Source organism: Equus przewalskii, chromosome 6 (assembly GCF_037783145.1).
Source record: "Equus przewalskii isolate Varuska chromosome 6, EquPr2, whole genome shotgun sequence".
NCBI classification, from domain to species: Eukaryota; Metazoa; Chordata; class Mammalia; order Perissodactyla; family Equidae; genus Equus; species Equus przewalskii.
The window spans coordinates 79,786,034-79,805,431 of NC_091836.1; the positions used below are offsets into that span (position 1 = coordinate 79,786,034).

At 53.9% G+C, this 19,398-nt stretch overlaps 1 protein-coding gene across 8 annotated transcripts in view; it reads left to right on the top strand.

Annotated features, from left to right (window-relative positions):
• AMPD3 (adenosine monophosphate deaminase 3) overlaps positions 1-19,398 on the top strand; it is a 45,167-nt gene that overhangs the window by 17,584 nt on the left and 8,185 nt on the right. For all 8 annotated transcript variants that reach the window (XM_070626347.1, XM_070626349.1, XM_070626346.1 and 5 more), the window contains exons 3-10: positions 1,676-1,880; positions 5,115-5,277; positions 7,708-7,927; positions 9,846-9,975; positions 13,840-14,034; positions 15,795-15,926; positions 16,385-16,548; positions 17,322-17,448. In XM_070626347.1, coding sequence (XP_070482448.1) covers positions 1,676-1,880; positions 5,115-5,277; positions 7,708-7,927; positions 9,846-9,975; positions 13,840-14,034; positions 15,795-15,926; positions 16,385-16,548; positions 17,322-17,448 — 1,336 coding nt within the window. The remainder of the gene's footprint in view (positions 1-1,675; positions 1,881-5,114; positions 5,278-7,707; positions 7,928-9,845; positions 9,976-13,839; positions 14,035-15,794; positions 15,927-16,384; positions 16,549-17,321; positions 17,449-19,398) is intronic.

Below are 19,398 nucleotides of genomic sequence, written 5' to 3' on the forward strand. Positions count from 1 at the left end.
ATGCCAAAGTGAGAACCTCATTGCTCAAGGTGAATCTGCCTCTGAGGAATGATTGACTGGCTAGAGCTGGCATCTTCCTTGGGGCAGGATGCTTGGCTCAACTCCGTGTGATGGGTGGATGGCAGGCTGGGGAAAGCCTGGGCCGGAGGCTCCTGGAGCTCAGGCTGAGTTTCCTGAACCCGATGCTTCTGTTATGCAGGGCCAGGGGCAGGGCAAAGACTCCTGAAAAGGGGCCACCTCCATTTTCTAGGTGTAAACAGCCTTGTCCCCAAACAGGTGATAATGTCATGGACAGACCAGAGAGCCATGGCAAGAGGTGGGTGTATAGATAGGGGAGGGAACTGTGGTTCCTGAAAAATCGGCAGTGGGTCTATGAGACGGAGACCTGGCCGAGAACCAGGAGGAACACAACTGCTTCCGGATGAGTCATAGGTCTGTTTGGGGATCAACCGATTTCTCCACCCCTTACAGGTGTCCCTGAAGAGGAGGGGTCTGCTGGGCTCTGGTGGGTTGTGATTGTCACTGAGTCCTTTGCTGCTGGCTGTTGGCCGTGGTTGTGATGGGATAAGTACCCAGGAGGCTGCTGGGCCCTCTGGCACAAGATAGGGCAGGCGGTCAGCTAGTTTCTGGCATTGGACACCTCTGGGTGGTGATGCTGGGCTCGGCTCCCTTGGAGGCAGAAGGAGACTTGGGGGAGGGGAATGCGGATGGCCTCCCCTCACTGCTGGTTAACTCCCTTCCTGGGGATTCTAGGACTTGGGGTGGTGCCATTGGAAATGTTACTATTTACTTAATGAAGAAAGTGAGTGTTCCCAAATCAGCATTGCAGATCAGCCTGAGCCTGTGGCATTTTAACCCAACCTTGTGCGCACCTCCCCAAGAGTTAGTGAAGTTGTCTTTTGGTGCTAAGGTAACAGGTCCAGAGGGACCTGAAATTGACGCTGATCAAGCCCTTTCCCATAACAGGATACAGATCTGTGCCTGCCCCAGCAGCAGCAGCCAGGATGGCACATGGAAGGCTTGAGGAAGGAGCAGCTGGGGTGACAGGGTAGAGGGAGTACCAGGGAGGTGGGAGGCTAAGGGCCAGCTCCCACTTTGCCATGTGTCTTTGTGTAAGCCCTTTTCCATCTCTGAGCCCCTGACTCCTTCTTTATGAAAAAAGGAGGTGGGACTAGTTGATCGTCACGATCTCTCTGTGGCTCTCTGCGGCTTTGGCTCCAACACCCCAAATTTCTACCTCTAGAATACAGTGAGATTGTCTCTCTGTGATCCTGTTCATAGTCCTTCCTGAGACTGCTCACATGCTGGGCCTTAGAGTGGGGTTAAGATAGCATGCTGGTTGATTTGACGTCGTCCGCACTTTCCCTGCCCCGCAGCGTGGTCTGTCCTCTATCTTCTGGGATGTTTGCCCACTCCAGTGCTCTGTGCTGTGCAGGCACAGCCCACGGCAGTTCCTAGTGGCCGCATGGAGGGGTGTCTGGAGGGTTGTTCTTTACCTCATGCACAGAGACCTGTGTTAAGAGGAGGGCATAGATAATCAGAAACTTCTTCATGGTAGGGCCAGAACCAGTAATTAATCAGAGCACAATTCTTCCATGTACATAGCAAAGACGTTTTCCTACTCGCCCCGATTAGCTGCTGATGTCTCCCACTTTTCCTTGTCCTTGGCTTTTAGAAAGAAAAGTTTCAAGATGATTCGGTCCCAGTCCCTGTCTCTGCAAATACCGACGCCGCAAGATTGGAAGGGGCTCCCGACAATCAGTCCGGCCATATCTCCCACAACCCCTGTGCTCCCTGGGGCCACGTCCCAGCTCATGCCAGCGCCCTATGCCATGCCTGAGTTCCAGCGGGTCACCATCAGCGGAGATTACTGTGCCGGGGTAAGGAGCCTCTCCCGCCCTGCTCTCCGTGGGCTCCTGGGGCTGGGATGTCTGTGCTTTGTGCAGAGGCTGGGGCCCTTGGGCCACTGGGGTCACGCTCAGCCCTGAAACCTGGCCTGGTTTGTGAGCGTCTGGGAGGTGGCGGGCAGGAGGCACAGGAGTCTGAAGAGAAGGAGGGTCCTAGGCAAGGTTGTGGAGCGTGGGTGTGTCTAGGGCACTGCTCATCCCTGTGAGGAGGACCTAGGGCTTCAGGCTGGCACACTGTGGCTGCGGCCTGTACGTTCCGTATGTTCTCTGGGCCCAAATGCTGCTGTCTGTCCCTGTAGCCCATTGAGGAAGTGCCAGCTCCCGCCAAATCCTGGTGTTGACTGATTTGTGGGAAATCAGTTATTGCTGACTCAGCTCTTCCTAAGTGCTTAGACTTAGCATCCTTAAATGCAGGCTGGACCCTCCCAACCTGGAAGAGAGGGCCTTGATGAGAAAGTGAACAAGCTTGGTTTACACCAAGTCAGTTCACTCAGTCACTGAAAATGTGCTAATTTGCCCTGGTGGATGATGCATTTTTATTGCTTATTTCTTGAAGAGAAGTATCCCATGGTGCCGACGTGAAGTCTGGTTCGATCTCCCTGGCCCTCAACTGCCCACGCCTCAGTTGGCCTTGTTATTCTCTCTTCTTCTTAACAGTAGTTTTGGAATATATAGTAGATCTGAGAAAGAAAAGTGGTTTACTACTCTCCCTATAAATTTTCTCCTAGTTTTAAAAAAATTCTGTGCAGTAGAGAACCCTTGTATACGGTATACAATTTAAAAGGTACAAAAATTATGTCAGTCCTCCAGCCACCCAATTCCCCTCCTCAGAGGCAACCTTTGGCTTCAGTTTCTTGTGTGTTCTCACATAGATGGCCTATGTACTTAAAATTAGTTATGCACACATAATTTATTTATTTGTACACAAATGAAAATTTACTACACACATTATACTGAGCCCAGTTTTTTTCACTTAACCGTGTATCTTGGAGATAATGCCATATCAATATGTAAAGAACTTCATTGTTATTTTTTACAAGTGGGTGGTATTCTGCCATGTGGATGTACCGTACTTTATTTTATTTAAGTTCCTAGGGATGGGAGTTTTGGTTGGATTGGAAACAATGCAGGCCTTGTATGAAGATGCAGCATCCTGACCAGGAGCCTTGGTGTCCACCTAGCCGGTAGGAAGGGAGAGTAGAGGTGGGCTGACAGCCAGCTGAACTGGAGGACCTCGGCCTGGTGCATTAACTAGCTCCTTTCAGTCAGTCTCTGGGCTGGCATGTAGTAGGACCCAGAGCCCCTGAACTGGCCAATTGGTCCGCAGAGAGCTCCAAGTCCATGAGATGCAGGAGGACCTTACAGGTTACCTTGGCCCCTAGTGGTCTGCTACCGGGCATGCGGCCTGCAGTGCCTACAAGTTGGCTGGTGGCTGCTGGTTCACTGGGATCCTAAGTACCCTCTCTGATATCTTCAGCTGTGGCCTGGGGCCCTCGCCATGCTGAGTCAGTCAGTTCTGCACACAGTGTTTGGCTTTGTCGTGGGCAGGGTGTTTGCATCTGCTCCCGACTCCTGCCGCTCTCAGAAGCCATCCAGCGGAAGGTGCAAAATGGAATTAACACACCCTCACGGGGGACGCTTGGAATCAGGAAAGAGAAGCTACTTCCTTACCCAAAAGCAAAGAGTAATATTTAGTAAACGTATAAAAGCATGCGTGGGAACGATATAGACCAGCTCTCTTCCTCTGAGGATGGAGTCGCGTGGAGGAGGGGGGAGGGAAGAGTTTTAGCTGGATCTGTGATGGTTTATTTTTTTAAGCATATAAGAGATCTGAAACAATGATGAAAAATATTGAAATTCTTAGCCCTGGAAGGTAGATTCATGGGTGTCTGTCATATTCTCTTCAGTGCTTGTCTGTTTGTTTAAAATATGTCAAAACAAAACATGATTGTTTAATTAAAGCAGAGAAGGACACTTCCAGGCCCCAGCCCTCCCAGCATCTTGTACCTCCCTCCGCTGTGTCACGTGTCCCTGTTATGACTGCTGGTTAGCTGCTTGCCTCCCTAGGCACGTTTGGATTTCTGCCACAGACGTCCTTCCCCAACAAAGATTAACGAGGCTGCTGGAAGGTGGGAATTTATCTCATTCATCTTTGAGTCCGAGGCAGCGCTGGGAAAGCAGAACATCCTGAGGCTTTGGGAATCGATCAGTTCAGGGTCTGAAGTTTGACTTGGTAACTTCCCGGCGAGTGATTTATCCTCCCTGGTCTCGGTTTCCCCATTTGTAAGATGGGTTGCAGCGAGGACTGGAATGAAATCTACAGCAAGGGTCTGGCGCGTGACACTTGTCAATAAGTGGTTTTTGATTGCGCGAATTGGGGTGATACCAGATGGATCGGAAGCCTGGGGTTGGCAAAACAGCAAACCGAGCATGCGGAAGCTTTTATTTTTACCTCCGAAGGACCCTTGTATTTTCTCAGCTGAAAATGATGGTCCTCACCCTCGTTAGGGTTGTGGTCAAGGCTTTGCCTCCGTGTGCCGGGTGCAACAGCAGGTTTGTGGTTTGGTCGGCAGCACTCGAGGCTGGCCTTAGGGTGTGCAGGCTGAGTACCGTCCTCTCTCCCTGCAGCCGTTAAGTCTCCGGTGTCGCGGGGTCCCCAAGGCCACCCCTGGGGTTCAGTGATTTGCTAGGAGGACTCCTAGGACTCAGCACATGGCTGTACTCATGACTAGAATTTATTACAGTGAAAGGATGCAGAGCAAAGCCAGCACAGGGAAGGGTACGTGGGGCGGGGTCTGCAGGGGGCCAGCCGTGAGCTTCACAGGGCCCTTGCCCAGTGGAGTCCAGAACACACCTAATTCCTTCAGCATCGAATTGTGACAGCGTGTGTCAAGTGCCATCTACCATGGAGCTCACTAGAGACTCAGCATCCAAGGTTTTTACTGGGGCTGGTCCCACCTCTGCAGAGCACATCCCCAAATCCCAGACTCTCAGAAGGAATCAGGTGTTCAGCATAAACCATAGGGTTTGTACGAACAGGTTAGGCCCAGCGAGTGACTCTGATTAGTCAGGGGATGGTGGGAATGCTCCTGAAAAAACCCGCAAGTTTCCAGCTGCCAGCCAAGGGCCAGCGTTGCAGCAGATCTTGCTAAGGACGGGGTCCCAGGCCTGCTGTGTGAACGCTTTTCTGCGCACTCCCTTCTTCAGATCACAGTGGAGGACTATGAGCAGGCCGCCAAGAGCCTGGCCAAGGCCCTGATGATCCGCGAGAAGTATGCCCGGCTCGCCTATCACCGCTTCCCACGGACCACTGCCCGGTACCTGGGTCAGCCGTGGGCAGACACCACCCCTCTGGAAGAGGGCCTCCCAGGTATGGTGCTGTGGCCGCGGTGGGGTCCCGAGTGGGGCACGGCCCCGAGCTGTTCAGCACTTTTTGCTGACTGGATGTATTTCCCCCAGAGGATGTTTTAAGGGCAGAGCCCACGTACTGGCTTCTCCTACACTGATGTTTGCTGGCTTCCCCACGGATTGATTTGAGGCACTGTGGGCCTTGCCTTGGGGAGAGCTGAGCTGTAGAAGCTAAGCGAGAGAGATGAAGGAGAGGCCCTGATCTTGGGAGTTCCCTAGGGAATTGGTCAGTCCCATGCTGGATCCTTAAAGCAACACGATCAGATGGTAAACGTCGAATCAAAAGCAGGTTCTGGAATCAAACATGTCTGCATTCTGATCTAAGCTCTGCCATTTTTCTTGGGCATTTCTCCAAACCTCAGTTTCTCAGTCTGTAAAATGGGAATACTAATAGTATCTCTCCCCTGGGCCTGTTGTGAGGAGTAAATGGGAGAATGCATGTGAGGGACTTAGTGCAGTGCTGGCACCTCATGTGCTCAGTACACGGCAGCTACGTTTATGCTGTGGAGTTGGGGTGAGGGGAGATCAGAGAGGGCAGGATGGTTTCTGGGGGAGCCTGTTTGGCCTGTGAAGGACCCAGCAGCAGTAGATGCTGTAAGTGATATGAATGAAGACAACAGGAAACCTTGATCTTGAAAGTTGGTGGTGGGGGATCAGATGAGGGCCTGGTATTCTGTGCCAGTGCCCAGGACCCTGGCTGCCCCCTGGGTGTAGTTGGTGCCAACATGGCTCCTGTCTCTGGCTTCCTTGAAGCTCTGAGACCTGGACTTTGAGCATCTGTTGCCACCTGGGGCACTGGGCAAATCGCAGCCTTTCTGGGCCTGTTTCCCTGTCTGTGTGAGGGAAGTTAATCCCACCCACCCCATTTTGGCAAAGACAGACAGGAACGACCAAATGTGTACTTTGTGCAAAACAGAGTACCCAGGGGTCCTAGGCCGAGTGTGGTGAGGTGGAGGCCGTGGCTTCACCCAGGCCTTGTACTGCCTGCATGCCACAGGCCACTGGCACACTTCAGGGACTCCTGAGCTGGCCTGGGCTCTGCCTGTCGGGAGGACATCAGTCCCCAGCCCTGCTCTGCCTTGGCCCCTGTGACGCCTCACATCTGCTCCAGGGGTGGCCTGTTCCGAGCACTGATGGGGGCGCCCAGGTGGGTCACCCCGCCTTAGTTGCATCCTTTGATGAGGATGCCAGGGTCTCCTCCTGCCTGGGCTGGCTGCTGGGCAGGCTGCTGGGCAGCTCGACCCTATGTGGGGTTGGCTGGTGTTCAGAATTGAAGCCCCCGGTTCTGCTATTTAGCAATAACCTATTCCTTGTCCAGAGACAGAGCTTATGGAGAGTCAGGAAAAGTCATTATGAGAGTAGTGAGAATAGTGCCCTATAATTATGCGTCGGGCATTACTGTTTACAAAGCGTTTTCCTGTACCCAATATTGCAGCCCTCACAACGGCCCCTTAAGGCGGGGGGTGTTGTCCTCAGATGAGCAGCCAGAATCAGAGAGGTAAAGTGGTTTGCTCAAGATCTCACAGCTGGGAAACAGGCAAGAGATGTTTTCTCCTCCCGTGGCCTAACTCAGCCTGCAGCCATGGGGACAGACAGCTCTGTCGTTGGCATTCCCTGATCGGTGGGAGACCAGCTCCCTATTCTCTGCTCACTGCGGGGTGTGATTCGGGGGCTGGCTTCTTCATCTAGCCCCTTCGCTGTCCTGGGCTCCAGAAGCTGTGGGAGGACAGGGACAATTATTCCCTCTGGGCAGTCCCAGGTACTGTCTATTCTCTCATTAGGAGAAGACTCAGCTGCCCTCTTTGATATGCCTGGCGTCCCTGAAGGGCCCAGGAGGCTGAAGCTCATTTCAGTTAAATTAAAAAAATGTAGTGAAGGGGGCTGGCCCCGTGGTTGAGTGGTTAAGTTCGCGCGCTCCGCTGCAGGCGGCCCAGTGTTTCGTTGGTTTGCATCCTGGGCGCGGACATGGCACTGCTCATCAAACCACGCTGAGGCAGCGTCCCACATGCCACAACTAGAAGGACCCACAACGAAGAATATACAACTATGTACCAGGGGGCTTTGGGGAGAAAAAAGAAAAATAAAATCTTTAAAAAACAAAATGTAGTGAAGTACCAGCCGTGTGCCAGGACTGTTCTAGGAAGTGTGGCTGCAGCGACGAACAGACAGACATACGTGTCCCAAGATCAATAGGGGAAATTATTTTACATAGCGGTAAGTGCTAAGGAGACAAAAGGAAGCAGGGAGGAGGGTGTGAGATGTCGGGGCTGGTGGGGGCTGGGGGGCGGTTGGGTTTTAGACAGAATGACCAGGGCAGGAGAATGTGACTTTTGAGTCCACGCAAGGTCACAAGGTGAAGGGTTCTTTGCTGTCACTCAATCCTGTTTTGCAGACTTCCACCCTCCTCCAGAGCCCCCGGAAGACCCGTACCGCCTGGATGATGCTCCCCCCAACCTGGGCTACCTGGTCCGCATGCAGGGGGGCATCCTCTTCGTGTATGATAACCAGAAGATGCTGGAGTGCCAGGAGCCCCACAGCCTGCCCTACCCTGACCTGGTGACCTATACGGTGGACATGAGCCACATCCTGGCTCTCATCACTGATGGCCCCACGTAAGCCAGCATTCCCTGAGTCCGCCTCTTTTTGCATGAGTGCTGGGTGGGTGCATGGATAGGAGGAAGCTGGGAAAGGCCGGCCAGGTCACCCCTTTGCTCTGGGCTTTCCCAAGTTTAAACCATCCTAGAAAAAGCGTGGCTTCCCCTTTTCCCAGTGCAACAATTTTCCATCATAGGCTGGCATGTTCCTAGAGGTGGTGCTTCCTGTCCCTTCTGCATGTGTAATGTGGAGCTTCTGTTTGGTGGTGGCCACTGGGGCGCTGTAAAATGGCTGTCACTCCTGTCCCCAGGCAGGACGGCAGCCTTGCAGAGAGTTGCCAGCCTGGGGCATTATTGTAGATGGTGGAGGAGTGATGAAGGCTGTTCTTCAGATGTTGGGTTTTCTGTGTTTCTGGAGGGGAGAGTGCAGGGGGTCTGGGAGCTTCATGCCATGACGCCCCTGATGCTCGTGGGCTTGGCTTGAACCAACGAGGTAGGCAGCCTTCCTCCTGAATTTGGCCTCTCACTTCTTGGGGGGCACTTAAGCTCATCTGTGATGGGGGTTCAGGATGCCAGGACCCTGAGCCTCCAAGTGGCTGTGCTGGGAGTGCCCAGGCAGGACTGGGAGTCTAGGGGAGGGGGAGGGGGGAGGTCATGGCTCAGGAACTTCTCTCTTGCCCTGTCTTTTGGGTTTTGCCGAGAATGGGTGCGATGGCAGTCTCCAAGGGAGGAGAGTGGGTGCCAGGGGGATGGGCAGCATGGGTCTTGGTCCTCGCTGTTCCGAGGGCAGAGCTGAGACCTAGGAGGGGACAGGGCAGTTCCGGGAGGCTCACTACAGTCAATGTGAGGAGGAGCTGCAAGGGGAAGCCTTGGGAGGGAGGGAAAGAGGGGGTGTGAGCAGTGACTGTCTTGTCCCAGAGGCTGTCGAGGAGAGTGAGTCTCTGAGACTCCTGTGCTCCGCTCTGGGGCTTCTCTCAGCAGACAGGTGATGGTGCTGTTCCAGGGGCGGCAGCCGCTCCATAGGAAAGTCAGAGGGATTGGATGCCAAGGGAGCTGCTGTTTGTGTGGGGGCCCAAGGAAGTAGGGTAGCATGCACTGCGGTTGAAGGTTCCGTGTGGCTGTGGACACAGGCGCGTGGCCAGGCACCTGGGCTGGGTGTGGCTGGCGGTTGGTGGAGAGCAGTGAGCACTCCCGCCTCCAACAGCCTTTGCCGGCTGGGGGGGCATCAGTCCTTGTAGAGATTTCTGTCCTAGTGACAAACACCCCTGCATTTTGAATCTGCCCACAGTGCAAAACATCCTCCTTTTGTCCTGAAATCTCAGAGTTGGGAGGTCCTTGGGTCTTGGGGTTTGGGGTATGTCACTTGGTCAGAGGGTGGTTCCTCTGCACACCAAGCTGGGCAGGTCACACCTTATAGTTTGGTAGTACTGCCGATCATCTGGGCAGAAGTTAGACTCCTTTCAAGGAATCAAAGGTGGCTGAGGATAGATGGGAGGATAGAAAGAAGGACGGGATGGAGGAGGGAGACTTTTATTGAGTGTCCACTATACGCAGAGGTAGGTCCTTCACCTCTGGCATAAGCCAGTTTAACCCTTACTTCAACCTTGGGCATTACTATCGCCATCTTTGTTTATGGCAAACAGAGGCTCAGGTCAATTGCCTAAGCACATGAAGCCAGAAGTCAAAGAACCTTCTGAGGTTGCAAAGTCAGCACTCTGCTGCCCCATGTCTTGACTCTCCACCGTTTCATAGGGCACGTGGACATGGTTACACAGTTCAACGGGGTGTATAGAAAGCTGGGACCTCCTCAGCCCTCCCTGCCCTACCCTGACCGTCCACTCGAGAGTCGGTCCCCGCAGACACTGGAGGTCTCCAAACTGGAGAGCTTGATGTGATTTCTCTTTAACTGTGGTTTCTCCCCCTTCCCAACCTGCAGGAAGACGTATTGTCACCGGCGACTGAACTTTCTGGAATCCAAGTTCAGCCTTCACGAGATGTTAAATGAAATGTCCGAGTTCAAAGAGTTGAAGAGCAACCCCCACCGAGACTTCTATAACGTGAGAAAGGTGCGTTAGCGGACCGGTGTTCAGAGCCAGCCCCACCCCCACCCCCAGTTCCATTCCCAACCCACTGGGCTGCCCTGAGCCAGTCTGGGGCTAGTCCCCCATGCGGCCTTCCTTGGCCAGAGGAGTAGGTTGTGTATGTGCAGAAGGAAGCCCGGCGAGTTGCCTTCCCTGTGTCAGGCTGTGCGTCAGATGGTGCCTGGAGTGACTGGTATGGCTCTAGGTGGAAACCTTTGTCCATGTTGCGTTTCTGTTGGAATGTGCCCTCTTCCTCAGAAAATAAGGCATGACCGTTAACTGGTCGTAAGAGTTGAGGCCAGGCTGCTTTTAAGGTAGAGGATGTATTAAATTCATCATGGAGAGACAAAGTTGTTAAGAAGTCTTTGGACTTGGGAGTCTGTGGTCTTGCCTCCTTGTGGGTCCGGCGCGGACGAGCAGCCATGGCCTGGGCTCAGGGGCCCGCAGCCTGCAGGGGCTGCTCCTGGGGCAGATGTGGGTGTTAAGTGATCATGGCCTCCAGCTTTTACATTTTTTTCCATTTCACTAACATATCGTGAGGCATGGGATCAGTGCTAAGCATGTGGCATTTGGCGTTGAACAAGAGTCACTTCCTGTCCACAAGGAGTTCCCAGCATATTACTATTAGAGTGATGTGTTGTGACAGAGGTGGCTTTCAGGAAGAGGCCAGAACTGAGCTGACTTAAAGCGAGAGTAGGAGTTAGCCAGGCAGAGGGTGGGGTAGGGGAGTGGAAGTGACGGCATTCCAGGCAGAGGAACAGCATATGCAAATACCACGGGAGAGAGAGTGTGTGACAGGAGAGAGACTGAGCAGTGCTCTGACATAACTGCCAGCAGTGCAGTGTGGCTGGAGCTCAGGGCTTGGGGAGAGGGCAGTGTGGGCTGTGGGGAGGGTGAGGCTGCAGAGTAGGTGAGGTTCTGGATCATGCTGGGGCCCGGGGGTTTCTCAGAGGAAGTGGAGAGGCGGGCCGGGGTATGGTAGTGAGCTGGGAGGGAAGCTCGTGGGGGAAGGGTGGGGACTAGGCTGTGCCCGGAGGAGGGATGGCCAAACCTGAACTGAGTCACGGTGGGGTCCTCATCTTCAGAGGGGCCTCTGTCTCAGAACTTGAGGACTGCCCCTCCCTGGGGTCAGCTTTGATAAGGGAGCGTAGAACAGGGGAGGATGTGTCTTCTCCAGGGAAGCCCAGCTCAGGCCTCCCTGTCCTCCTGCTGGGAGCACTCAGCAATGCTCGAAGGGAGGCCCCCTCCAGGGAGATGCCAGGATCACCTCTTTTAAGTGTCATGAGGTCAGACATGGATTCCCACCTGGTGGGATCAAGACCCTTAAGAGTGAAAGTTTGGCTCCTGCTCCTGGGCTGTGAGACTTGAGGAAGTGTCTTGGGGATTGCTAGACAGGGGTGAAAGGATGTGTTTTAGACACTGCCTATCTGGTATTTTCACCTTCAAGTACCGTGTGTTCCTTCTGTGTGAGCCTTGGGTGTTCAGACAGGTGGGTGCCTCGGTCACTGTGGCAGCTCCCCTCAGCCCTGCCTGAGCGCACCCTACATCCCCAGCAAGTGCCTAGATGGGCTTCCAAAGAAACTCCTTGCCTAGCCCAGCACAGCCCTGGCCTCTGCGTACGTTAATGCTCTGGGCCTGACTGCTTCTTGCTGCCTGGGGCCGAGGGGTCCTTGTTGACTGCACTGGCTCTGACACTGTTTGCTCCTGAGGCGGGGCCCCAGTGACGGTTCCTGGGCCAAGCAGGGCCTGCTCTGAGGCAGGAGCTGTGCCTGGCCATGGGTCTGTGTGGGTGGCATTTGTGAAAGCACCTGCAGCTTCACAGCAGGTCGTGGGTTATGACACCATGGGACCTAACCAGCAGGACTGTGTAACTGAAACACTTGTTTTCTGTTTGCTGCTTGGGATGGGTAGGGTTAAGCTTTATCTACTTTGGTTTAAATGTTGTGTCAGGGATAACAAATAGGTTTCATCTTCAGTGCCAAACTTGACCACTTAGGAGCGGCTACCTGAGGCTTCTCTCAAAGCTTAGTGAAATGAGTGCTGTAATCGATTATTGATGTCTGCCCTGGGTATGGACATGGTCAGCGGTGGCTTAGGGGCCAGGTGTTGGCCAGCCTTATTTGGAAACTGCTGTTTGTTTAGAATTGCGTCTTAGGTGAGAGTGAGAAGTGTGCTCGGATCTTCTGGTGAGTTGAAAACACTGGTATCCAATGCCAGGCTCTTTCACTTGTTCCTAAAATAATCACCTTGGAGATTCTGAAGTTTGGATCAGATGCCTCCTGGATTGTCCAGTTGTTTTGCTCCCTCATCTTGTGACTCATGGGGGTCAGGACAGGCTGCACCCCCTTTGGTGTGTCATTGGTATGCTGGAGGACACAACCAGAAAGCCCAGAATGTGCTAAGTCATGCTGAGGTGGTTGAGCCCAGCTGTGTCCGGCAGAGCTAAGCTGGCTGACCTTCTCTGTGTGTCCCACATGAGACCAGCCTGTCCCTGAGGTACCTGAGTCTTTTCACTGTGCTTTGGGTGATGTTTTAGCTTTTGGTCCTTTGAATTGTTTCATTTCTCTGATGTCTAGCGGTCTGTTTTTCTGGTGGGATTGGCAGGATTAATGGCCCTGATGAGTGAGTGTTGTGGTCAACGACATGGGCTGGCTGGTCTAATGTAGATCAAATGTCTGGTCTGGCATGACCTGGAGATGCCTGGCCAGCTGTGGACAGCATTCCCTGGCCGGAGGTCAGGCACCTCCTCACCCCAGCCCTGGCAGAGTGCCCTACTGGCCACAGCAGTAACGGCAGAGTGCAGTCTGGCCTGTGAGGCTGCTGCCACCCTCCCTGGGGACCTCCTGTAGGTCCCTTGGGCTCATGGAAGGGGAGTCAGGATGCCCACTTCAGGCCATCCCTCAGCTTACCCAGGGCTCCATTTCTTTAGGACTGGTGGCTAAAAGGAAGGTTCTGGGGATTCCAAGACAGGTCAATGGCAAGAGTGGGATTTCACGGGGCATTTGGTGGGCCCTCAGGGTTAGATGAGGATGTGGATATTACTGAAACTGTTGGAACCTACCACACCTGCTCATTTGTTCATCCGTTCATCCATTGATTCAACTGACACGTCATACCAGGCTGTGGCATGGGTGCTGGAGACTTAGGTGCATCAGCTGTGGTCCCTGTCTTTGAGGACTGAGCTCCCAGTCTAATGACAGTGTAGCAGAAAATTATTAGAGTGGATCCGGAGGACATGTACAGTAATGGGAGTGTCTGTGCTAGGTTCCCAGTTGGGCAAGGGAAAAACTGCTCCATTGTGCTTGGGGTGTAAGGATTGGCTTCTAAGCGGAGGAAGTCGTAGGACATTTCCAGGTGGATGAGACTGGTGAGGAGGAAGGAAGACATGCCAGGGTGAGGAAATGCATGGGCCAAGTGACACAGTGTGGAATAGCATGGTGCCTCGGGCACCTATAAGTGGTTGGTGGCTGGAGCGTAGAGCAGGGCAGTGGCAAGGTGAGAGTCAGGGTTTGAAGTAAGCCTTGAATCCCCAGCTGGGGGCTTGGGCTTTATCATGAAGACTTGGGGGCCATGGATGCTTTGTTAACAGGGGAGTGGCTGAATCCATTCTACGCTTTGAAAAGGTCTCTTGATGCTGTAAGGAGGTGGATTGGGCAGCAAGGTTAGAGGGAGGAAGACCAGTTCCAAAGTCTAGAGCAGAAATGTGGAGGGGGATCCAGGCATTGGTTGGTGCTGGCTCCGTGGCCGTGAGGTGCTGGGGCTCTGCGCTCCTCATTGAGGTTGGGTGTCCTAACTCTTGTTGCCGGGGGAGGCGGCCTGGCTCCTGGGCTGAGGGACACTGTGTTACAGGTGGACACGCACATCCACGTGGCTGCCTGCATGAACCAGAAGCACTTGCTGCGCTTCATCAAGCACACGTACCAGACAGAGCCTGACAGGATTGTGGCCGAGAAGCGGGGCCGGAAGATCACCCTGAGGCAGGTGTTCGACAGCCTGCACATGGACCCGTACTACCTCACTGTGGACTCGCTGGACGTCCACGCGGTGAGTGAGCTTCTGCCCGGGGCCTCGAGCAGTCCCAGCGGGGACTCAGCGCCCTGGGAGGAAGCCGTGGCTGTGCTTGCAGAGAGGAGGCTGTGTAGGCAGCTCTGTCTTTTCTCGTCACGGAGACTGTGAGAGGGAATTTGGTCTCAGAGAGTCACAGAGCTGGAGCAGCCATGGGACGGGGGAAAAGATGCATAACTTGGAGTCTGACAGGTCCCAGTTCTAATTCCACTTCTGCCACTTAGGAGTTGTATGCCCTTAAGCAACTCACTTAAGCTTTTATTTCCTTGCTTATAAAATGGTGAATGCCACGTGCCTTATTGATGTGGCAAAGTTATTAAAATACTAAGTGATGGTGCAGCTGCTATAGAAAACATATGGAGTTTCCTCAAAAAGTGAAACACAGAATTACCATATGTTCCAACAATTCTACTTTTGGGTATACACCTGATGCCCTGAAGAATTGAAAGCAGGGACTAAAACAGATACCTACATGTCAATGCTTCTAGCAGCATTATTTACAATGGCTGAAAGGTGGAAGCAACCCAAGTGTCCATCAGTGGGTGACTGGATACACAAACTGTGGGTGTCCATACAATGGAATATTATTCAGCCTTAGAAGAAGGAATAAAGTAGTGATACCTGCTACAACATGGATGAACCTTGAAAACAGTATGCTAAGTCGAAGAAGCCAGACACAAAAGGACAAATACTGGATGATTCCGCTTGTATGAGGTACCTAGACTAGGCAACTTCACAGAGACCGAAAGGAGAATGGAGGCTACCAGGGGCTGGGGGAGGGCAGTGACCGTTTAATGGGTATGGAGTTGCCATTTTCAAGATGGAAAGGATTGAGGTGGATGGTGGTGATGGTTGCACAGCATAATGAATGTATTTAACACCACTGAACTGTACACTTAAAATGGTTAAGGTGGTTAATTTTGTGTTATGTATATTTTACCACAATAAAAAAAAAATCTCAGTTAAAAACAAACAAAACACTGAATGAGATAATGTGGAGAAAGTGCGTTATGATGTCTAAGCAGTAATTTGTTGTTGTTACTGCCATTGAGTTACTTCAGACTCCTAGTGACCCTGTGTACTGCAGAGCGGAACCCTGCCCGGTCTTCTTGTGCTGTCCTGTCACCTTCCAGCGCTGTATCATAGAGTTTTCATGGCTAAGTTTTTGGGAAGTGGTGGCCAGGTCCTTCTTCCTAGTCTGTCTAGTCTGGAAGCTCCGCTGACACCTGTCCACCATGGGTGACCCTGCTGGTATTTGACATACCCATGGCACAGCTTTCAGCATCACAGCAACACACAGCCACCAGAGTATGACAACTGCCAGATGGGTGGTGTGGTTCCCTGACTGGGAAACGAACCCAGGCCGCAGTGGTGAGAGTGCCAAATCTTAACTACTAGTCCACGAGGACTGGCCCTAAGCAGCACTAGGACATACTTTATTATCGATTGTTTGATAGGTTAGTATTCTCTGCTCACTCAGCCAGCCATGCTCCTAGCCATGATACCTGGGAGCATGAGGCCCCTTCACAGAGGGCCTCGCAGAAGGACCCCAAGGCTGACCAAGTGAGGACACATGGTCCTGGCCCCAGGACTTTCCAAGATTTCATGTAAGAACTGACATGGAAGACATCCTTCCGTGTGGCCGCACGTAAGGCCACCTTGAAAAGGCCTGGAGAGGGGCATGTGTGTGGGGGCTGTAGAACAATGTGGTGATCTCATTGGCGGTCTCCTCTCTCCAGGGCCGGCAGACATTCCATCGCTTTGACAAGTTCAACTCCAAATACAACCCTGTGGGGGCCAGTGAGCTGCGTGACCTGTATTTGAAAACTGAAAACTACCTGGGAGGCGAGTACCTTGCTCGGATGGTCAAGGTGAGTGAGCTCTTGACCTCTCCAAGCTCTCCTCAGATACCTGGCAGCATCCGCCTTCAAAAGTGGGGGCCCAGCACGACCCCCTCCCTCCTTTCCCTCCCTGAATCCCCGTGCATCCATCATCCAGCTCAGGCAAGGCCCAGAGGTGGGGGAGGCTGTCTATCCTGGCAGCGGTCACAGCGTCCAGGCTTGCTGCCCTGTTTGTGGCCTGAACTTGGCTGGTTGCAGGTTAGCTCCATTTGGAGATGCTTCTGCTGCCTGGCCTGGTTATGCCTGTGACTGTCAGACCCCAGGCCTTCCTCTCCAGGAAGGAGCCGCCGCTGAGGCAGAGTGAGTGTTTACAGGACAGCAAGGGGATGTAGATCAGGCCTTCTCAGCCCTGGGGCAGGTGGCTGAGGGAGCTGCAGGATCCAGCAGCTGGGGCGCTTTTGGGCTGACCTGGCTCTTCTTGCTTCCAGGAAGTGGCCCGGGAGCTAGAGGAGAGCAAGTACCAGTACTCAGAGCCGCGACTCTCCATCTATGGCCGCAGTGCCGAGGAGTGGCTCAGCCTGGCCCGCTGGTTCATCCAGCACAAGGTCTACTCACCCAACATGCGCTGGATCATCCAGGTGCCCCGGATCTAGTAAGTGGGGTGGCCTGCTGTCTGCCCGTGCCCTCTGGGGATGCCAGCCTGTCCTGCATGGGCTGCTGAGTCTGCACTATTTAGGGGTGGGGCCTGGTCCAGTGTCAGCTTAGGCCTCTCCTCCCCAGGGATTTTCCTACAGGGAGGGGTGATTGGCAAAGCTGGCCTCATGACACTTAGTCTCTTGTTTTTTGAAGAACATATGTGTACAAAGGCCTGGAGGGAACCACAGCCCATCTTCTTCTCACTGGGGTTTGAAGATGAATTATCCTTTTGGGTGAGCCCTGGGGTATGAGTGACCTGGTGGTGGTCTACATTGCTGGTCCTCTCCCTGGATATGACTCAGACCACCATTGTCCTCTCCAGCCTGGCCGGTGTGGGCTCATGGCTCATGGATGGGCTGGGATGTGTGCTTTAGTCGGGAACTGAGCTGAGTGGGAGAGAGTTTGGATCACTGAAACATTTGAGGACTCATCCTTCAGACCCTTGGTCAGCCTGAATCCCAGCACCGCACTCCCAGCATGGCCTCCAGCTTGAGAAAGCTCTCAGATGGGCAGGGGTGGCTGTTGAGGTTGCAAATCAAGGCCTAGTATCATGGAACTTGCCGGGGGTTGGAGAGGAGGGGAGGGATCTGTGTTCTAGCCACATCTTGGACTCTTCCCTGGGGGTTTACATGTGATCACGAGCTGTCTGAGGAAGGGGCTGGGGCGGGTCTCTGACAGGCCAAGGGGGCTCCTGGGCCCACCTTAATCAGAGTGTTTGCTTTCCCCCAGTGACATATTTAGATCAAAGAACCTGCTGCCAAGCTTTGGGAAGATGCTGGAGAACATCTTCCTGCCCCTTTTCGAGGCCACAATCAACCCCCAAGATCACCGAGAGCTTCACCTCTTCCTCAAATATGTAAGCGTGGGTGGCGCCTGCGGCGATGGGTGCAGTGGTGGAGCGGGGAGGGAGTTCCATGTGGCTTGGTCTGGCTTCCCTTCTCAGATCCTGTCACTTGTGTGCCCCGGGCTTGGGGTGCTAGCCCCAAGAAGCCGAATTTCTGCAAGAGTGAGCTGGCTCTAGGAGGGGGCGTCCCAGTTGGGCAGGGTGTTGGGAAGGCAGCAGTGGGAAAGACGGAGCAGCCAGCTCCGGGCCAGGCGGGGCCCGAAAGCCTGGGTCTGGCTCTCAGCGACGCCGAGCAGCCTCGGGTCTTCAGAAATGCAGACATGCCAGCGCTCCTGCTTTTGCCTAGAAGCAATGGTCCTCACACCTTTTTTGGTTAAGTAGACAAGCCCCACAAAATATATTTATCTGGTTAGTTATGGGAGAGGGAGAGAAGGGGTGGAGGACTTAACCAGAAAGGGCATGGGGTCAGGGCAGGTGGTGGTTCCTCCCTCTGGGTGCCCGGAATACAGGGGGCTGCAGACAGGGAGAAGCAAGTCCAGTTCCCCGTGGAGGTTATGGGGACAATTTCTGACAGCAGGGAGGCAGGGAAGATTCCAGAAGGCTAGGGGTGTGGGGATGGGCTGATTGAGTCTGTGTGTGTGTTTGGGGGCTGCCAGGAAAGTGTTTGGATGGGCCAAGGGACACCACTGAATTTATGTTCTAGACAAACACCATTCTGGCTGTTGTGTGGAAAAAGGCCTGAAACAGAGGTAGCTGGAGGTGGGGGATAGGGGCAGGGTGAGAGTCAGAGCTCCTGCTCCAGCGATGGAGATGGATGATGCAGCAGGAACAGCTCACATTTATTTGAGCGTTTGCTGCCTGCCCCAATGAGCCACGCCGTGACATGCTCTCCTTCAGCCTCACAGTCACCCCACTTCACACCGTTTGGTTGGTGTTCATAATAAGCAGAATTATTATGTGCTTGCTGTGTGTTAGGCCCTGTGTTCAGCGGTCCCCATGGAGTGTCGCATTTAATTCTCACAGAGCACTATGAAGTGACTAGCTCCAATTTACGCACGAGGAAATTAAAACTGAGAGCTCACAAAGCTAAAGAGTGGCAGAACTGGAATTCATACTCAGGCAGCCTGACTCCAGAGCAGGGGTCATTGTCGTCACACTATACTGCTTCCCAAGTAAGAAAAGTGAGAAGTATACACCTGGCAGGCCAGGGACTCTGGGCGTGGTGGGTGTGGCATGGCGGGGCCTGGGCGGACCCTGACGGGGAGCAAGAGGGAAGAGAGCAGGCTGCCCCCCAGCGCCGCAGAGAGCGGATGGCGCACCCTGCAGAGGTCACTGCCAACAGCGAGCAGGGGACGAGCAGACTTGGGGAGGAGGGAGAGTTGGCGTTTGGCCATATTTTGTGCTCGAGGCCAGTGAGAGGTCCAGTTTGAGGCCCTGCGTCAGCTGGATACAGAGCTCAGGAGAGGGGCTGACATTACCCCCAGGCCAAGGCCCCGAGGGTCCAGGTGAGGCAGGAGCTAGTGAGCGCAGAGCAGAGCTCAGGTCTCCCCAAGCCCCCCAGCCCCATCCAGGCTGTGCTGAGAGCTGTGGTGACCACCCTGTTGTTTCCTTTGACACATATGGCTCTGTGACAGGGAAGACTGTCAAGACCCTCGGTCCCTTGCTCCTCTGGGCCCTTACTGCCCATATAGGAATGGGAGAGACTGGCAGACCCGGCCAGGGCCTAGGCTTGGGCTGGAGCCCCCCAGTTTGGGCCAGCGTGGAGCGAGGTGGACAGTGTTTCAGAGGCCCCTTCCCAAAGCACTGCTGTGGCTGAGTAACAGGAGGGAGATGTGTTTGCAAAACTGCCCCCACGTGCTGGCTGAGAGGCTGTGTCCTTTGTCGGTACATTCGTGGTCAGGGCCTGACCCCTGGGAGCAGGTGACTGGGAAGCCTGTGACTAGGGTGGGGCCCCTGGGGGCG